This window comes from Rissa tridactyla, chromosome 3 (assembly GCF_028500815.1).
Source record: "Rissa tridactyla isolate bRisTri1 chromosome 3, bRisTri1.patW.cur.20221130, whole genome shotgun sequence".
Lineage (NCBI taxonomy): Eukaryota > Metazoa > Chordata > Aves > Charadriiformes > Laridae > Rissa > Rissa tridactyla.
Window position 1 is genome coordinate 116,354,691 of NC_071468.1, and position 16,639 is coordinate 116,371,329.

The 16,639-nt window shown below is 37.3% G+C and overlaps 1 protein-coding gene across 10 annotated transcripts in view; it reads right to left on the reverse strand.

The window, feature by feature from the left end:
- The window catches only part of PUM2 (pumilio RNA binding family member 2), a 77,733-nt gene that overhangs the window by 38,907 nt on the left and 22,187 nt on the right, over positions 1–16,639 (reverse strand). For all 10 annotated transcript variants that reach the window (XM_054196817.1, XM_054196821.1, XM_054196814.1 and 7 more), the window contains exons 2-5: positions 9,092–9,160; positions 2,370–2,475; positions 1,889–2,076; positions 1,050–1,222 (exon numbers count right to left, since the gene is read on the reverse strand). In XM_054196817.1, coding sequence (XP_054052792.1) covers positions 1,050–1,222; positions 1,889–2,076; positions 2,370–2,475; positions 9,092–9,142 — 518 coding nt within the window. In that variant the 5' untranslated portion in view covers positions 9,143–9,160. The remainder of the gene's footprint in view (positions 1–1,049; positions 1,223–1,888; positions 2,077–2,369; positions 2,476–9,091; positions 9,161–16,639) is intronic.

A 16,639-nucleotide genomic window follows, 5' to 3' on the forward strand; every position in this document is an offset into this window, starting at 1 on the left:
CACACGTGATATTGATGGTAACTTTGTTTATAGTGTATATTGCAGCATGCATCCGAAAGGAGCTAATCTGAGCTCTCCAATACGCTTGGTATTATATTCTTTCCAGTACTACGTCTTGAAAAATAGACTTGAAGAATCCCTCCTTAGCCTCAGGTAAATACATTTTTTGAAGGGTAGGAAATACTTACGTATGGGATTCAAACATGCGTTTTAATATACTTGTTCAATTATGAACTAATGAAATCACAACTATTTGGTCACGTTCATCACATTAATACAAATTTATGAGCAGCACTCTAGTTAGCAGATCTTATTAAATCTTCTGTATGACAGTTACAAATGCATCACAGTCATCTAAAAACAAAGATTAGTCCTTTAAAAATACCCAATTTAAAATGCAGTTTAGTATCAGAAAAAAAAAACAGGCTGGCTGTGCTGTCATATAGGAGTTCAGTTCAAAAGCTCGAGCTTGGTCCAATTTTTTTTTTCCCCCCTAAGAAAACAACCAAACCACAACATCATTCTACACTGTGAAGAGGTGACATTTAACTATGTGAACAGGGAAATACGTTGTTTCTCTTTAGTCAAATAGATGGTTTCTATAAAGACTTTTGCGGGGAAATAACTGTGTTAAGACTGTGGTATCCACTAGAAAAACTAAAAGGAAAATTAAAATTCTGTAGGACTTGCTCTCTACAAACAACAATCAGATGCAAAAGTTAGAGAGTATTAAAAAGAAGCAGAGAGAGAAAGGAATTTAGTTTGAAATTAGAAGGATTAAAGTTTTCATCCCTCTTTAATTCACCACATTTTGAAGGTACCCATTTACTTTGAATAATTACTGTAATAACATGAATTTGTCTCATGAGAAGTGACACACACATTAATGACATCCTAAGAAACATGTGGCACAGTGGGAAAAGGGAGGACGTGGGGTAGGAAGAATCAGTCTGCAGCTGGGTAATGTTTAAAGCTGACACACAAACCAGAACTGTAATAATGCCCTTAAGAGACATGCTCGTCTTCTTGAGAAACAGTTAAAAGCTTACTTAAAATCTTTGCAATCGGCATCCATTCCATTTGGCAAACCTCTGCCATTTATTTTAGTAACATCCTCATCATCTCCTTGTTTAAGATCTCTGTTTTTGTCCTCCTCAAATGGAGAAGCCTTGCCTTTCTGATCTCCTTTCTCAGGTCCATCTGTTTCAGCATCTCTAGTGCCCTGAGGAAAAAGAATCTGTTTGATTCTGAATATTGAACAGAACACAATAGGAGCACCACAAGGTGACCTAATTCTACACTACAGTGCACGTAAACAATACAAACAGTTTGTTTTCAATGAAATTGCATTTGGTGGGTAACTTGGTCATCAAGTTTCAACCACATGCAATTAATAACTGCCAAAATGTGAAAAGGAATGCCAAGATTTATAATGGAAGAGCTAACTCAACCTTAACTATAGCGGTGCTGTTAAAGCAGTAACACTTTGAATTAGATAAAGTTTATTTTATACAGTTAAAGCATCTAGTACAGAACAAACCCATATGGAAACACGGAATAAGAAGATCTAGAATAAAGCCCACCACACATTTTGAATTAAACTATTTGCAATCTTTTTCCTACCTTTATTTAAAGGGTTTTTTTGGTTTTGTTTTTTTGTTTGGTTTTTTTTTTTTTTAAAAAGACAGCTATTTAGTCAAGATTCCCAAACCACTTCCCTCTTCTGCCCCCTCCAACCAAGGAACACAGACAGATAGCAACTACACGCTTCCTTCTAAAGAGAAGAGTTAAAAAAGGAAAATGGACAAATAGAGTAGAAAATATAACCACATAAGACAGTAAGACCGTAACAGGCAACTAGGCAAGCTTAACACACTGCATTACTTACAAAAGCTCCTTTCCTAAACCGGGAATCCAATTTATCAGCTGGAGAGGAACTTAACACATATTCTACCATGCTCACTCCAAGGCCACCACTTTCTGATCGTGGAGACAATACAGCATTTACTTCACTGTTTCCATGAAAACCCTGTCCAGGCTTTCTCTGTACCATAATAGGTTGGGACATAGAATGGTCTGTTAAAAACAAATAAATAAATAAAACTATTGTATTTTTTAAAATACGACTTGTAATATTTTTGCGTTTCAATACAGAGGCAGTATTAAACAAGACCAAAATTAAATTAAATAAAAAACACCAAATCCTAGTTTCAAAAAGTGTAGTTGGCACACAACCACCAATGCAGTATACATTTTCACAACTGAAGGAAAATAAAATTTAATATACAATTAAAATGATATTAATTTATTTTGAAATAACTTTTAATAAACATGACTGATTTTTCAATACATATACATCCATCACTTACGAGGAGTTCCCCATGCAGTCTCTCTCCACTCATCACCAAGGAATATCCCTTTTTGTCCATCTTTTGCTGAATCATCAGGTTCCCAAAACTTTTTGGCAGGTAAAAGCTGTTCCAAAAGAGGAAATGTTTTTATTTAAAATATGCCTATAAATGGCCAAAAAAAAAAAAGCAATACTATTAAGAGGATATGCAAGTAGTTCATTTTAGATACCCAATGCAGCTTTACATAAGGAAGCGCGCGTTGTGCTATGGAGTAATTATAAACACTTAAAAGTTACGTTCTGTTACTGAAGCTGATGCTGTATAAAGAAATCGCTCAAATGACCACAATGAGACTGAGATTCTGAAGTTATGAGGGAGACATACAGAATATAGAAGCAGCTGTGAAAAAAGCTCATCAAATTAGAATCATAGAACAGAATCACAGAATAGAATAGCTTGGGTTGGAAGAAAATTCTAAAGGCCACCTAAGTCCAGCCCCCCTGTAGTGAGCAGGGACATCTTCAACTAGATCAGGTTGCTCAGAGCCCCATCCAACCTGACCTCAAACGTTGCCAGGGATGGGGCATCGACCACGTCTCTGGGCAACTGTTTCAGTGTTTCGCTCCCCTCACTGTAAAAAATTTTTTCCTTCTATCTAGTCTGAATCTTCCCGCTTTTAGTTTAAAACCATTACTCGTTGTCCTATCGCTACAGGCCCTGCTAAAAAGTCTGTCCCCACCTTTCCTGTAGGCCAGCCGCAATAAGGTCTCCCCGGAGCCTTCTCTTCTCCACGCTGAACAACCCCAACTCTCAGCCTGTCCTCATAGCAGAGGTGCTCCAGCCCTCTGATCATCTTCGTTGCCTCCTCTGGACCTGCTCCAACAGATCCATGTCTTTCCTGTGCTGAGGGCTCCAGAGTTGGACACAGGACTCCAGCTGGGGTCTCACCAGTGCGGAGTAGAGGGGCCGAATCACCTCCCTCGACCTGCTGGCCACACTGCTTTTCACGCAACCTGGGATGTGGTTGGCTTTCTGGGCTGCGAGCACATTGTCAACTCACGTCCAGCTTTTCATCCACCAGCACCCCCAAGTCCTTCTCAGCAGGGCTGCTCTCAATGCCTTCATCCCCCAGCCTGTACTGATACCAGGGGCTGCCCCAACCCAGGTGCAGGACCTTGCACTTGGCCTCATGAGGTTCACATGGGCCCACTTCTCCAGCCTGTCCAGGTCCCTCTGGATGGCATACTGTCCCTCAGGCATGCCAACCACACCACTCATGTTGGTGTCATCTGCAAGCTTCCCGAGGGTGCACTCGATCCTACTGTCTATGTCACTGATGAAGATATTAAACAGTACTGGTACCAATATGGAACCAGTAATTAATTAAAATTGATCCCTGCATTAAACCAAGTCAATACCCTCAGAAACTTTAACTAACACTGCCTTCTTTCCATGTTGGCTCAAAAGCTTGGCCTTTAACTAATACTATCGTAAGCAGAAACAGCAGCAGTTCACTGTCAAGTTCTTTTCACTTCGAAATGCATCATGTTCCAAATTTTAGAAAGCGACTAACACACGTGGTGGCAAGTCAGTTCCTTTAGACCATGGGGATCTGCTGGTTATAAATCTGTGACATTCATATTCGAAGTTCCACATAACAATGATTTCATTTAGCTGTATGATTTCTTTTTTCCATTACTACTTCTAAAGTAGAGCATTTCAAGTTAGATGTGACTTCTACTGTCTTCGAGGACCAAAGATTTAGTACGACATGACAGAAGCACTGCACAAACAAAAATATCTCAAATGTCAGCATTCTTTTTACTTTTATTTTACTATTTTTACTTTATTCCTCTAACTTTTCCCATTGGTAGCAGTACAACTGCCAAACTCTGCATATCAAGTTTTCTCTTGAATATGTAATCAAAAAAATGTATTCTCAGACCATATATTACATACTTTAAAAGGTCCATCAACTGAAACTACAGTGAAAACAGCTCAAAAAAAAAAAATAGGGAAGATCTCGGAAGATAGCATTGTAATCCATCGAACTTTGCAAAATGTAGTGTTCAATTCACAATTTCAATTTTTGATAATTTGGAAAAAACCACATGTAATCTCATAAAGCTCTCTTTGCAATAAATGAGTACATTCCGGACTTCTGATTCTCCTGTTACTTAAGTGACTAAAAAACGCTTTTGAACTTCACAGCTGCTTAGTATGACTAAGCCACAATGACCCTTGATGAAACTACTAACAAGAGTAGTTTTTTCATGTATTTCTTAATGTAGCATTGAAAGAGTTCATAAAAACAGTTTAAAGAGGAGGATAAGATTGCCATTACCAGGCCACAACGTTAACACTGGAACAGAGGTGACAAGAGCTCCTCTGGAGTAACTTAAGGACTGACTGATGTTTTTCTATGCTGCGCATAGCTCTTACCAGAAACAAAGTATTTTGACTAGCTAATCTGATGAAATCCCTGGGTTCCTCACACAAATTCATTATCACAAAAGGACTCAGGGTGGAGGATGATAAACAGCCAAAGCTCAACAAAACTGTAAGAGACTATTATGCTTGCAAGAGCGTTACACTGTTATGACCTGCCCCGATAGAGATGCCCACTTTCTCAATGCATGGGAGAGTCATCACCAGGTGTCAACCAAACATACTTCAGAAGCACCAGGATATTACATTTTTACCCTGAATTTAAGGGATCAAGTTAGCCATTCAGAGGACAGAGAAATAGACTAATGGAATCTTACAGCTGTGGTTCGAACAAAACCAAAAAGTTACACATTTCAGGTCATCCTATGCAGTCTGCTTACTCTCTTCAGCTTTATATTGTATCAAGTTTGCAACACTACCTATTTTTCATTTTGTCAGTTACTGGTAGAACAGAAAGCAAGCATTTCATCATACCTATGAAACCTTGGTTTTGAGAAAGAGAATCACATTTTATTTTAAATGCAGTCTAAGACAAGTTCAACTGCGTCCAGCTGAGATGAGAGCTATGAGAAATACAGAAGTGAAGGTGTCACAACCTATCACAACTATGTCAGTATAAAACAGATAAAAGTTAATATCTTGGGTGTCATAAAACAAGCATCACCTTAAAGTATGCTTACTGTGAAATTAGAAAACTCCACTATTAGACAGGCGTTCAGACAACATAATGTAAGAACAACATGCAAATTTAGAGCAGAATATGCTGCAATACTGGTTTTGGTTTCAAAACTCATTCACAGGATTTCTACCAGAGGAAAAAACCTGCCCGCTGGTAGAACGCAGCAATAAACCTCACTGCAAAGGCAGAGGTGTTTTGGGGGGACTTTGTTGTCGTTTGTGAGGCATTTTTTAGGTTTCCTTTAGTTTGTTGGTTTTGTGGGTATTTTAACTACATACTTTCAAATACCAAACAGATATACTCAACTGATTGCAATCTTCACGTACTCTGGTACACAGAGAACACAGAATATCTTTAACACAAAACATAACGCATCACCTGTACCTCAAGAGCCTCAATTTAAACGATCCTGTTGCAGATCGAACAGATTTGCAGAAAATTTTCTGTTAAAATCTCTGCGCAACAAAGTCCCTCAAATATTGAAATAAATTGAACTCTTAAGTTTACGATTTTGCACAGCCCTGAGGGCCTGTGATTTAGATTTATTATTTACTTTTTTTTGATAGATGTTGTACATGACATACACTATGCTCTTTTTAAAGGGATGTTTTAGCTACTGGGTTGACATATAAATGAGCAGCGTTAGCAGCTGTCAACTACTTCATTGTGGAACTAAAGAGTACTTTTCAGAAAAACAAAACAAGTGTGTTTCTCTTTAACAGACAAGAAAAAAAAACCGATCAGTTCTACTGAAAAATCAAGTTAATCTAAATCAACTTAATCAAGAAGTTGTCATCACAAATTAATACAAACAGCTAAAATCACTGTACTTTACCATTTGATAACATGCATTTTGGTCAATATTTCCTGCATTTAATCCAATAAAAAAGAAACTTTACAAAGATACATCCAATCCTAATTCAAAATAATGGAAAGAGATTGCCATATTTCTTACTAAGCTCTTCCAACTGTATGATAAAAAGTCTCTTTTTTAGTATCAGTACTGATCCCTGTTATCATCTGCCAGATGAACAAAGCCCTTTTCTATGCACAGATAATAACCAATTATGCTAAGGCTGCCTCTTAACCAGCTCTCTGATAAGTAACTGCACAGTCTCGATTACTGGGTCTTGAATTAAGGATTTTTTTATTTATTTAAGGTCAGAAATCATTCCTACAGAGCTGTCTGCAATTTCTCTGAATGAAGTTTTGACACCAGAAATGAATACGTTGTCCTTAAAATGGAATTTGTGTATGCTTTGATGCTGTAAGTTTCTATAGGAACAGACACCATCAAAAAAATATTTAGTTTTATATTCTGTTTGGCAATTAATTTTATGTATCCCTGTATTAGGTCACACTAAAGGTCCTGAAGCCCGCTATGTTGGCCCCAGAATAGCAAACAGATGCCTTGAGAAGAGAAGCAGCACCACGTGTCAGTACTTCTTCAGAATATTATCATGACCTTAAGGGTCATGATAGCTTTTGGGAGCCAGAGCCAGAAGCATCATCTGTGTTTAAACCAATCTAACAGCTAAAATTTTAAGAGACATTTAGAGAAAGACGCCTGCAATACAGCAGATCTCCTGCTAATAAAGCTTCAGTCTGTTTCTTTACAGAATAAATTAACAAAGAATTGCAAGGCAGAAACAGATCAAGGAAACCGTACATCTGGCCCGTGTTATGCTGTGCTATTCCCGATACGGATTGATACCAGGCTCCATCTGAACGCAGCTCAGATGGATAGCTTAACAGAAGGATTTCCAGTACACATTATTTCCAAAATGCATTATGGTACAATGAAAACAGATTTCATACTATATTCCTTTACATTGGAACATGGAAGAGATACTTGCTTGATGATTCACAAACAGATTTTAGTAATGATGTGAAAAGTAAGACTTAACAGCCTCCTAATGTCAAGTATTGATTCCCAGTCAGGAAAAAAAGAAGACCAAGAAGGACTAGAATTAAGAACAAGAAATTAATTTCAGTTCAGAGAAAAATCTATCCAGACAGAGAAAAAGAGGAAGAGAACTTCCCAATAGCTAGAAGCAGATCACTTGACATGACCTCTCTTCCACACCTTTCAAAGTAGACAGTGAGCAGTATGCAAGAACGTACAGCTACCAATTCTAGCTTACAAGGGTATTTATGAAGACATTTCCTTTAATATTTTGGAAGGTTAAAATCAAAAGAAGGTTAAAACAGCCATGGAATCTATTCCAGAACTACTGTATTGTTATGCAATACATTAAGAAAATTACTGAGTAACTCCACCTAGCTATGTGAACCAGTCATATGTAACTTGATTTAATTCCCAAGCATTTGTGCCATCTTTCACTTCTACTGCTTTCAATCTTTCAGAGTACTTCATGGGTGGCAAAAGAACAAATACCAATATGAATTTCACCCATCCACCCTATCGTGCTCTTGGTACTATCACAGATACCTTACTAACACCTTTACCTTTCAAAAAGGAGCTTTAAGAGCTGAGGGGGTAGGGGGAAGCAAGTACATACGATGTGGCTACTCAGCTTTCAAAAGAACAGGGCTTCATCTACTACTGCTTTTTCAAATAGGAGATGGTTCAAGAAAGTCAACATGGAACCCTGGATGAAGCAAAAATTGCTGAAAAGCCAACTGATTGGTTAAATGCTTCATCAAAGTGAAAAAAATCAAGTAAGAATAGCCAGGTGTCATGCCCAGAAACATTCAGCAACTAGAGCATGGCATTTGTTTTTCATCAGTGAGTTATTGTTTCTGTAAAGATCACGGTCCTATCATCACTTTTAAAAAGTTGAGCTGAAATATTCTCACCGGTTCAATTATCAACTGAACTGGGTAAATACCCAGCAAGACAAAAGGATCAGTATTTGAAATCTTACTTCAACGTGAATTTATTTCATTACCATATCCTGTCAGGGCAAGTAACTCTAATGCATGTTGATTACTTTCTAAACAGTTCAGGGAAGTGCTTTTGAAGGTGCCAAGTCATCCTTTGTGATGTTAATCCCCCCTCCCCAAAGTACACTGACTTAAAAAAATCCCAAACCGATTGAAAAAGTCCTTCTTCCCTCTAGTTAAATTATACAACAGCACTCTTCACCTTAGTCGAAATCTTCTTTTAAGGAGTAATTACCAGTAAAAAAAAAAAAAAAAAAGAAAGTAAATTACCACACATTTCTGCCAGGGTATGCCAGTGTCATTTTTTCTGGAGCCAAAGCTTTCTCAGATCCCAGTCTCCTTGCCTTCTCAGAGGCAGTAAGCAATTCTTCTAAGATTTCACTAGCTTAGACACAATGACACTGAAAATACGCCCCATTTCATAGAATTCCACCAACTTTCAAACAAATTACCCCGTCACTTCCCCAAAAGTATCAGTCATCTAGTAAGACTGACATAGTAACACAGTAGATCCAGTCAACAATCAGCCCAGTGTCCTTGCAAAGCACTTGGTTTACTTTCATCTTAGACCAAAAACCTTCAGTTGCCTGAAAAATCAATTTGGTCTTAAGAGAAGCTCTTTGCTTCATGTTGTAATATTTAAGACTTCTTAAATTGTATCAACGTTTCCAAATCACCAAGCGGATTTTCAGCCCTCAATAATTACCTCTCCCATTCCCCGAGATTCTAGGGCAAGAGCTTGAAACTCATGATTCATCTCATCCACAGATCGAACCTGTAGGGGGAAAAACAAAAGAGCGATCCATTAGTCAAATGTATTTTCAAAAGTTGAGTTTGTCAGAAATGTTGTGGAGTATTACAACTGAAAGCACACACAAAATTTGCTACTCAACCTAGACTGAACACGAGTTTAGATTTCATGAACAGATACAGTTAGTGACCAATTTAATGAACAATGCTAATATAATAACATGCAAGAAATTCCAAGAGACTTAAAAATTTTAACCTTCATATATCCTGACAGGCATCACTCACTATGGAAACAATGACCAATATTACATTTGCAACAAATGCAAAGAAAAAGTGAAATTAAAGATAGGGACATACAATATCCTCTGGAAAGGAGACGAGCCATTGCGCACGTTACCGAGTACTTTCAACAGCAAACAAAGAAAATCTCACAAGACAGGTTACAAAACCTACTAGCAATACATTGCTTTTAAAATCTAGTAGCTGACTGCATTATCACAATTTCTTCTGCTTTCTTCCAGGAAAGAGCACTCTTTCTTCTCTGCGTGTTGTCTTTTTTTTGTTTGTTGTAAATATGAAAGGCATATTACTAAAGCAAGAGTTGTTGCTGCAACAAACCACCTCCTTTTCCATGGCATGCAGACACAATGCACTGGGTGCATTCTTTCCTGAGAAAAGGGGTTTCCACAAGGAATTTTCAAAGCCATGACAAGCTTTGAAAAACAAATAAAAAAGGGAAATTTAGAGCTGTTTCTGCCTTTCCCTTCTTTCTCAACAGCGAGTTGCAGCAGGGTAAAATGGTTCAAGTTCAAAGTAAAATTAAAGTTTCCCTCCAAATACCAGTCTCTCCTGAGGAGTTAATTTTACCCAGTAAACCCAACTGTTTACATTAACAAATAAAACAAAAGTTACTCCATAAAGCTGATTACACATTAAGATCAGTTTTTGAAAAAACACTCAAATATTAGGCAAAGAAACAATCTCGTGCGTTTAATATCCTGGCGCAAACAGCTTTTCCAGTTCTTTTTTCACAGTCTCAAAATGCTCTATTCTCAAAATCCTACTCTCAAAATACTGCTATTGCCCCATAATCATTATAAGCCTTTAACTTCTGAGGTTTAGTGTCTCTGTACTTTTGAGGAAGAAATTTCACAGCTCAAAGAAACATTCCCTCAGAAAGAACAATATTTTAGTTAAGATGGATTCTGAAATTTCCAACAATTTCAGTGAGATACTAAAGAACAAATTTAGTTTCACAGTGGCTTGGGGGGAGGGGGGGAGGCAGAAATCAGCACCTTGACCTTTTTTCCAGTGATGCTGACATTTAAGTCAATCAGGTTGATTTTCTTCTTTTAAAAACTGAAAGCAGATTTTCATGTATCCTTAAGCTATTTTTTCAAATGAATTAAAAATTAGATTATTTATAACTTATGTGAAAGCAGCTTTTTTTGATTAGGTCAGAGAGATAATCAAACCTTTATGCATGCATATAGAAAAATTAACTGTAGAAGAATAATTATTCAGAAAGAAAAATCAGAAATTCAAAGTTTGAAGACTTCTGAATTTGGGTATTATAGTTTCTGAAAACAGAATTTCTTCTACAGATGATTGAGAGAGTTGCTTATCTTACCATAAGCCACTCCCCATGCTGATGTCATGCACTTTAGTTTCAATTACAATCAAATCATAAATTAGATACTTTTGCCTTAAGAGGTGATTTTGGTCTAACGGTATCTAAACAAAATCTGTAGCTAATACTTGCCATACTATATTTACTGTAAAAACTACCCAAATCGTTGTTCCATAAAGAACAACCAAGCCTGAACGATGTTAACGTTTTTTGGTTGTGTTTCTTTTTTTTGGTTTGTTTTTTGGGGAGGGGTGTGTGTGTGTGTTGGTTTTGTTGGGGGTTGCGTTTTTTTGTGGGTTTTTTTAGGTTTGGTCAGGTTTTTTTTAATTTTTGGTGGTGATGGTTTTGTCTGGGGCTTCTTTTTGGCGCTGCAAAACCGAACACCAAATGCTTATTTTTCACAATTCAGCAAAGTTCAAAAACATGGCCACGTGCACTTCCAAGTCTCTAAGAAAAGACAATCCAAGACTCAGGGTAACAGCACATAATAGCACAGCTAACTTTTTTTTTTTTCCTGAGCAGTTCAGAGCCAACTCTAAGAGACTGAAGTTTTCTGAAACCGTAAATAAACTTTAGTACACTTAACATTTTGCTCACTGGCCCCTTTCTTACAACCACGAAATTTAAGTTAGTGTTATCTATTTCTCTTGCTGCTGATAGCAAAAGTACAGTCCTTTTCCTGTAGCAATGAATCTCCATTTCTGTTTCCATCAAAACCAGCAGCCCACAAAATCCTGTCCCATATCACAGATAGTTTGGAGACTGGAGAAAATACAGGCAGCACTAGTATCTTCTGAAGATCTGCTTTCCTCAATGCTAGCCCTATCCCTACAACAACTGGAGGAAACATACAGCATAATAAAGCCCAAGCTAGATCTACTGCTTCTAAAGACATGCCCTCTCCCTGAAGGAGAAACTTCGCTTAGAATTATCTGTATTACCAGAAAGTTTTGTTTTCTCTAATTCAATGCCAACATTCATCTACTCCAGAAATAAACATATTTTTTAAACCTCAAATTCAGAACATTCAAAAAATAATTTCTCTATTTTTATTTATTCCTTGTCACCTGGAATAATTCATAAATCAAAAGAGAGGCCTATGAAACACACTGCTCAACATTTACAACTATTTCCTGGTTTTGGCTGATTACGTTTTTTTTTTTCTCCCCCACGATCACTCTGAAGACTCCTCTTTCTCCATTTACCACCTACCTGCTTTTGGGATTAGTTGCTAGATCTAATCTTAGTTTTCAGAAGTTGAATGCTAATGAGCCTTTCCAACTAAGACAAGCTGGCAACAGTTCCACATTTCTGATACACATCAGATCATTCCACAGGGCCCCCAAATTGTGCACAAATGGATACTACACACCAAAGAAGTCTTTAGGTATAACAACTCCTCACATACTGCTGTTAGAACTGTTTAAGCGTATCCATGAACTTTTCCCCTTAGACATACTGATAGGAAATTTTGATCTTTTTCCCCTTCCACAAAAACTGGATACAACGTACCAGCATGTATTACTCCGTTTTTCATTCCTAGGGCTGTGATGAGATTTTAATAGAGTGAAAACAAAGTTATATTTTTAGTAGACTCTTTCTTCATGAAGTTTACACTCCTTCCCTCTCCCCCTGAAAATCACAAAATAATTTATTTTAAATCTCAAGTCCTGTGCAAACAGCCTGCCCAGGGAGGTGGTTGAGTCACCATCCCTAGAGGTATTTAAGAAACATCTAGATGTGGTGCTTCAGGGCATGCTCTATTGGCAGAGACTGTAGGTTGTTTGGTTGGACCCGATGATCTTAAGGGTCCTTTCCAACCATGAAGATTCTGTGATTCTGTAAAAACCTTCCTTTACTCCATCGAAACTCCCAGTAAGATTAGTTATCTCATTTTTTTCTGTGTTTCTCTACTACCTCACACTATGTCCACAAGACTACCCCGAACGCTGCAACATTCAACCAATAAATTGAGTCCGTAACCAAGCCAAGCACATCTAGCCAGCTACTGATGAACGGGTCCTTCCACCCTTCCCCCAACAGCTTTTACCACTCCCCTTGCAATGAATTTGGTAATCATCAAGTAAAAGGGTTGATTCTGACGGATTTTTCCTTCTTCCATGCATGAGAGCTTCACCACAACACACAGCTGAACTGGCTGAAACCCTACAGTGGGGAGACCACTAGATTTGACACGGGGAAAACAACGAGGAGAAACTGGTCCAGAGCAAGGTGGAGTGGGAATACCTACTCAGCAGCAGCTACATGATAAGCAATGTCAAACCGTGTCCTGACATACTTCAGGACAGAATTCAGGAGGCAGACTGTTGACTGGATAGTCATCTAGGATTACCACAAGAAACAGTTCTTAAAAACATATAAATTTCTGTAATCCAGGCACCCAGATCCAGGGACAAGTACTGTCTCCAATAACACTGAATCCCACCAGAAATAAGCTTCTAACCATTTTCTTGGAAAAGCAAAGATCACTCCCTTCTTTGGACAGAGTTGGGGAAAAATAATTATAAAACAAACAAACAAAAAAAGAGTTAAGACGACTTCATTTTATATGTTAAAAGTGGTTAAACCAGCTAACCAGAAAGTAGTAAAGACACTTTTTCTGCATGAAGAAATTCCAAATCTCATCTGTCACCTCCCAGGTGAATACTCTGATCACCCTGATGAAGAGAATGACACATTTTGACACTGAAGTTATGTTACTAGGCCATAAATTCAACACAGAACACCTGGCAATTACTGTACTGTGACTGGAAAGAAACGGAAGCTTCTGTTCACATTGCAAACGCTTGAGCCTTTTTCTTTATTATGCTGAACGCTTTAATGCAAAATACCTTTTTAGTAGTTTTCTACAGGGGTGGCTCTTCTGCAGCATTTATCTTCTTATGTATGATACATGCTTATGGCAGAGTCTTAGAATTATTAGCATGTTTAAAACTAATTTAAGAACACTAAAATGGCTTCATTTTAAAACACAATACATAGTTAAACATTGTTTTGTGAAGCCATGCCAGACACTTGACTACATATACAAAAAGCTCATTTAACATTTCAGATGGGTAGCCAGGAATAAAAACAATATTTTAATACAAATTAAAACATTAGACACAAATCTAGTAGATTTAAAACAAAGGACAATGAGAGAAAACTATACAACAAGCCTAAACTGCAAACCCCCAGATCTCTATTATCAAATATTGCAGTTCAGGGCTGCATACAGAGATCTCCCCTCTAGGATATTTTGCCAAATTACCTAAGATTTCCTTATTTTGTTTTAGAAGCCAGACAGCAGTACCTCCAGATAAAAAAAGCTGCTCAGCAGCTGAACAGGCAACTACCAGAGTCACAACTGAACTATGTTTTGTACACAAGTTAGTTAAATACTAAATATTTTGTGTTCACATTTTAAGAAAACAAGACGTTTGATTAAAGCTGCCTTTGACCAGATGCATCTTCCCATACCTCTTCGAGGCATCAAGGAACCAAAGGTTCACTTACTGCCAAAGCGGTTAATGTAAATTGCTGCTCATGAGTCATTCAAAGTCTACAGGTATGTCGTGTTTTGAAAAGAGATAACATTTTTGAGTACCATATGTAACAGTAATGCAACTTCAGACTTAACTGATTACTCCAAAACGGCGCAGTCCACGCTCCTTAAGCGGTTTGAATAAACAAGATGTTAGGCATTTCTGACAAACACTTAAGCAATCAATTTTAAGTTCTAATACACACTTTCGTGGTTAAAATCCCAAAAGCATAACATCTTCCACCAATAAGTATTTAATAATTTTCATTGCATTAAAATATAGTGTTCTAAAACCAACTCAGACTTTTTGCAGGCAAGTGAATAATTCCTCAATCCCTGTATTTTAGGCTTCTTAACTCATATTCTCAGATTGAGCTATACTTTTGCACTACATTACCCTTAATACATTCAAATACTCTTAACAAAAACAAATTTAATTTGTCAATTCAGTTGGCCTGGCTCAGCAACTACTCTGGATCTTAATGTTCTTGTGGTTTATTTCCTTGTGAACTTTCTATTGTAAAGTTTGAGAAGCAATATTACCAGTGCTGAGGACACCAACAATGAAAAAAGTGAAACTAGGAGATTTCAAGGTAGGGTTTCTGCAGCATGTAGCAAGGGGGGGAAAAAAAAAATATATATATACTCAGCAAAAGGACTGTGCAGTCTACTGAAAACGCTAAATCACAAAGGGGCAAGGTGAGAAGAGCTGACACTTGCATACACAACACTTGACCAGATGTTTTGCTTGCTTTTTGGTTTTTTTCAATAGGAGTATCAGTAACCTGGAAGCATGCACACGGGAGAAAGGCATCTCCTAGGTTTTTATCAACAGCACATACATATATACATACACACACACACACATATATATATATGTATCTAAATACATATAAATTATGCTGGTTAGCATCTCACAAGTTAACTGCCAAGTTTGGAAATTACAGATCTACTTGCATATTCCCTGCCAACAGACCATACAGAGCAAGCAGAACAGGACACCACCTCCCATGAAGAAACGCAGAGGAAAATGAAGCACACCTTGCCACCCGTCTCAGAGCTACACGATGGTTCAGGAACCTTGGGTTCTGTTCCCTACACGATGGTTCAGGAACCTTGGGTTCTGTTCTCAGCTGTGAAATGGAACGCGCTCTAGGAAATAGGTAATTGCGCTCGTTCCCCTGAACATTAACTCTTCCATCATGGAAGAAACTTATCTCTTCCTTGCACAGGCTTTCATGCTGTCTTCCCACCTAACAAGCTCAAGCTTTACTCTAGGAGTGGCAGAACTATTTAGCACAAGTTTTTTCTAAATTACTGTCATGTGTCCTTAGTGCTCAGGATCTTAATCCCTACAGTCAAATACTGGTAGAACTAGCAGCCTCACGTAAATTAATAATAATGTGTCTGTACTGAAACCAGATTTTATAACTATTTATAACAGTTACACTGTTTGCTCCATTTGAAGACTAAAGTGATATATTCCAACATAAGTAGGGCATATAGTTTATACTAAATAACTTAGCACGTTTCTCAAAGTCTTTTAATTGTCTAAGAAATTATCCACTCAAAAGTGTTTCTAAGAAATGTACAGAACAGGAAGTCAGGGTGACAGATGTTGCAGGAGTTTGTAAAATAGAAGTCTAGAGAAAGAGACAGCAGATAAAAAGTTTATGCGTAGATAAAAAGTTTATATATAGTTTTACAAAATAGAAGAAAAATCCCATAAAAACTTGTCCATAAAAACTTGTCCAATGAGAGTTTTTGTAAACAGGAAGTTATTTTAAAAAATTTAATTGAAACAACTGATTAAAGTAATATTTATACATATATTTTCTAGCTTATTATTTAAATGAGCTATAAGAAAAGGTAATTCTTAAAAAAAAGGGCTGACTGGTCCTTTACTGCTTGTAAATCAAACTGAAGAAGAGTCTTTCATATAAGAAAATGTACAGGTTGAATCTTCAACGTGAAATAGTTCAGGTGTAATCCCATCTAGTTTGGTGAGACTCTGAACATTCCCCCTACCGCACTCTTAGACAGGCGTGTATTATTCTACATCTCTCACTCCAATGTTCCTGCACAAATATACCACAAACAAAAAAGACAGACAAAATATATTCAGAAGTTTGAAAACAAAGCTGTGAAATGAAATCTGAATCGCAGTTCTTGTCTAAACACGCTTCTTATTTAATTGGTGCCTATTACTTAGTATATGTACAGGACAAATCTCTTTCTTCCAATTTTAATTATTAAGCTAGTCAGTTAGCATCACCTTCCTATAACAGAGTAGTTAGTGCTACTGATGATGTAACAGAAGTTTAGGGGAA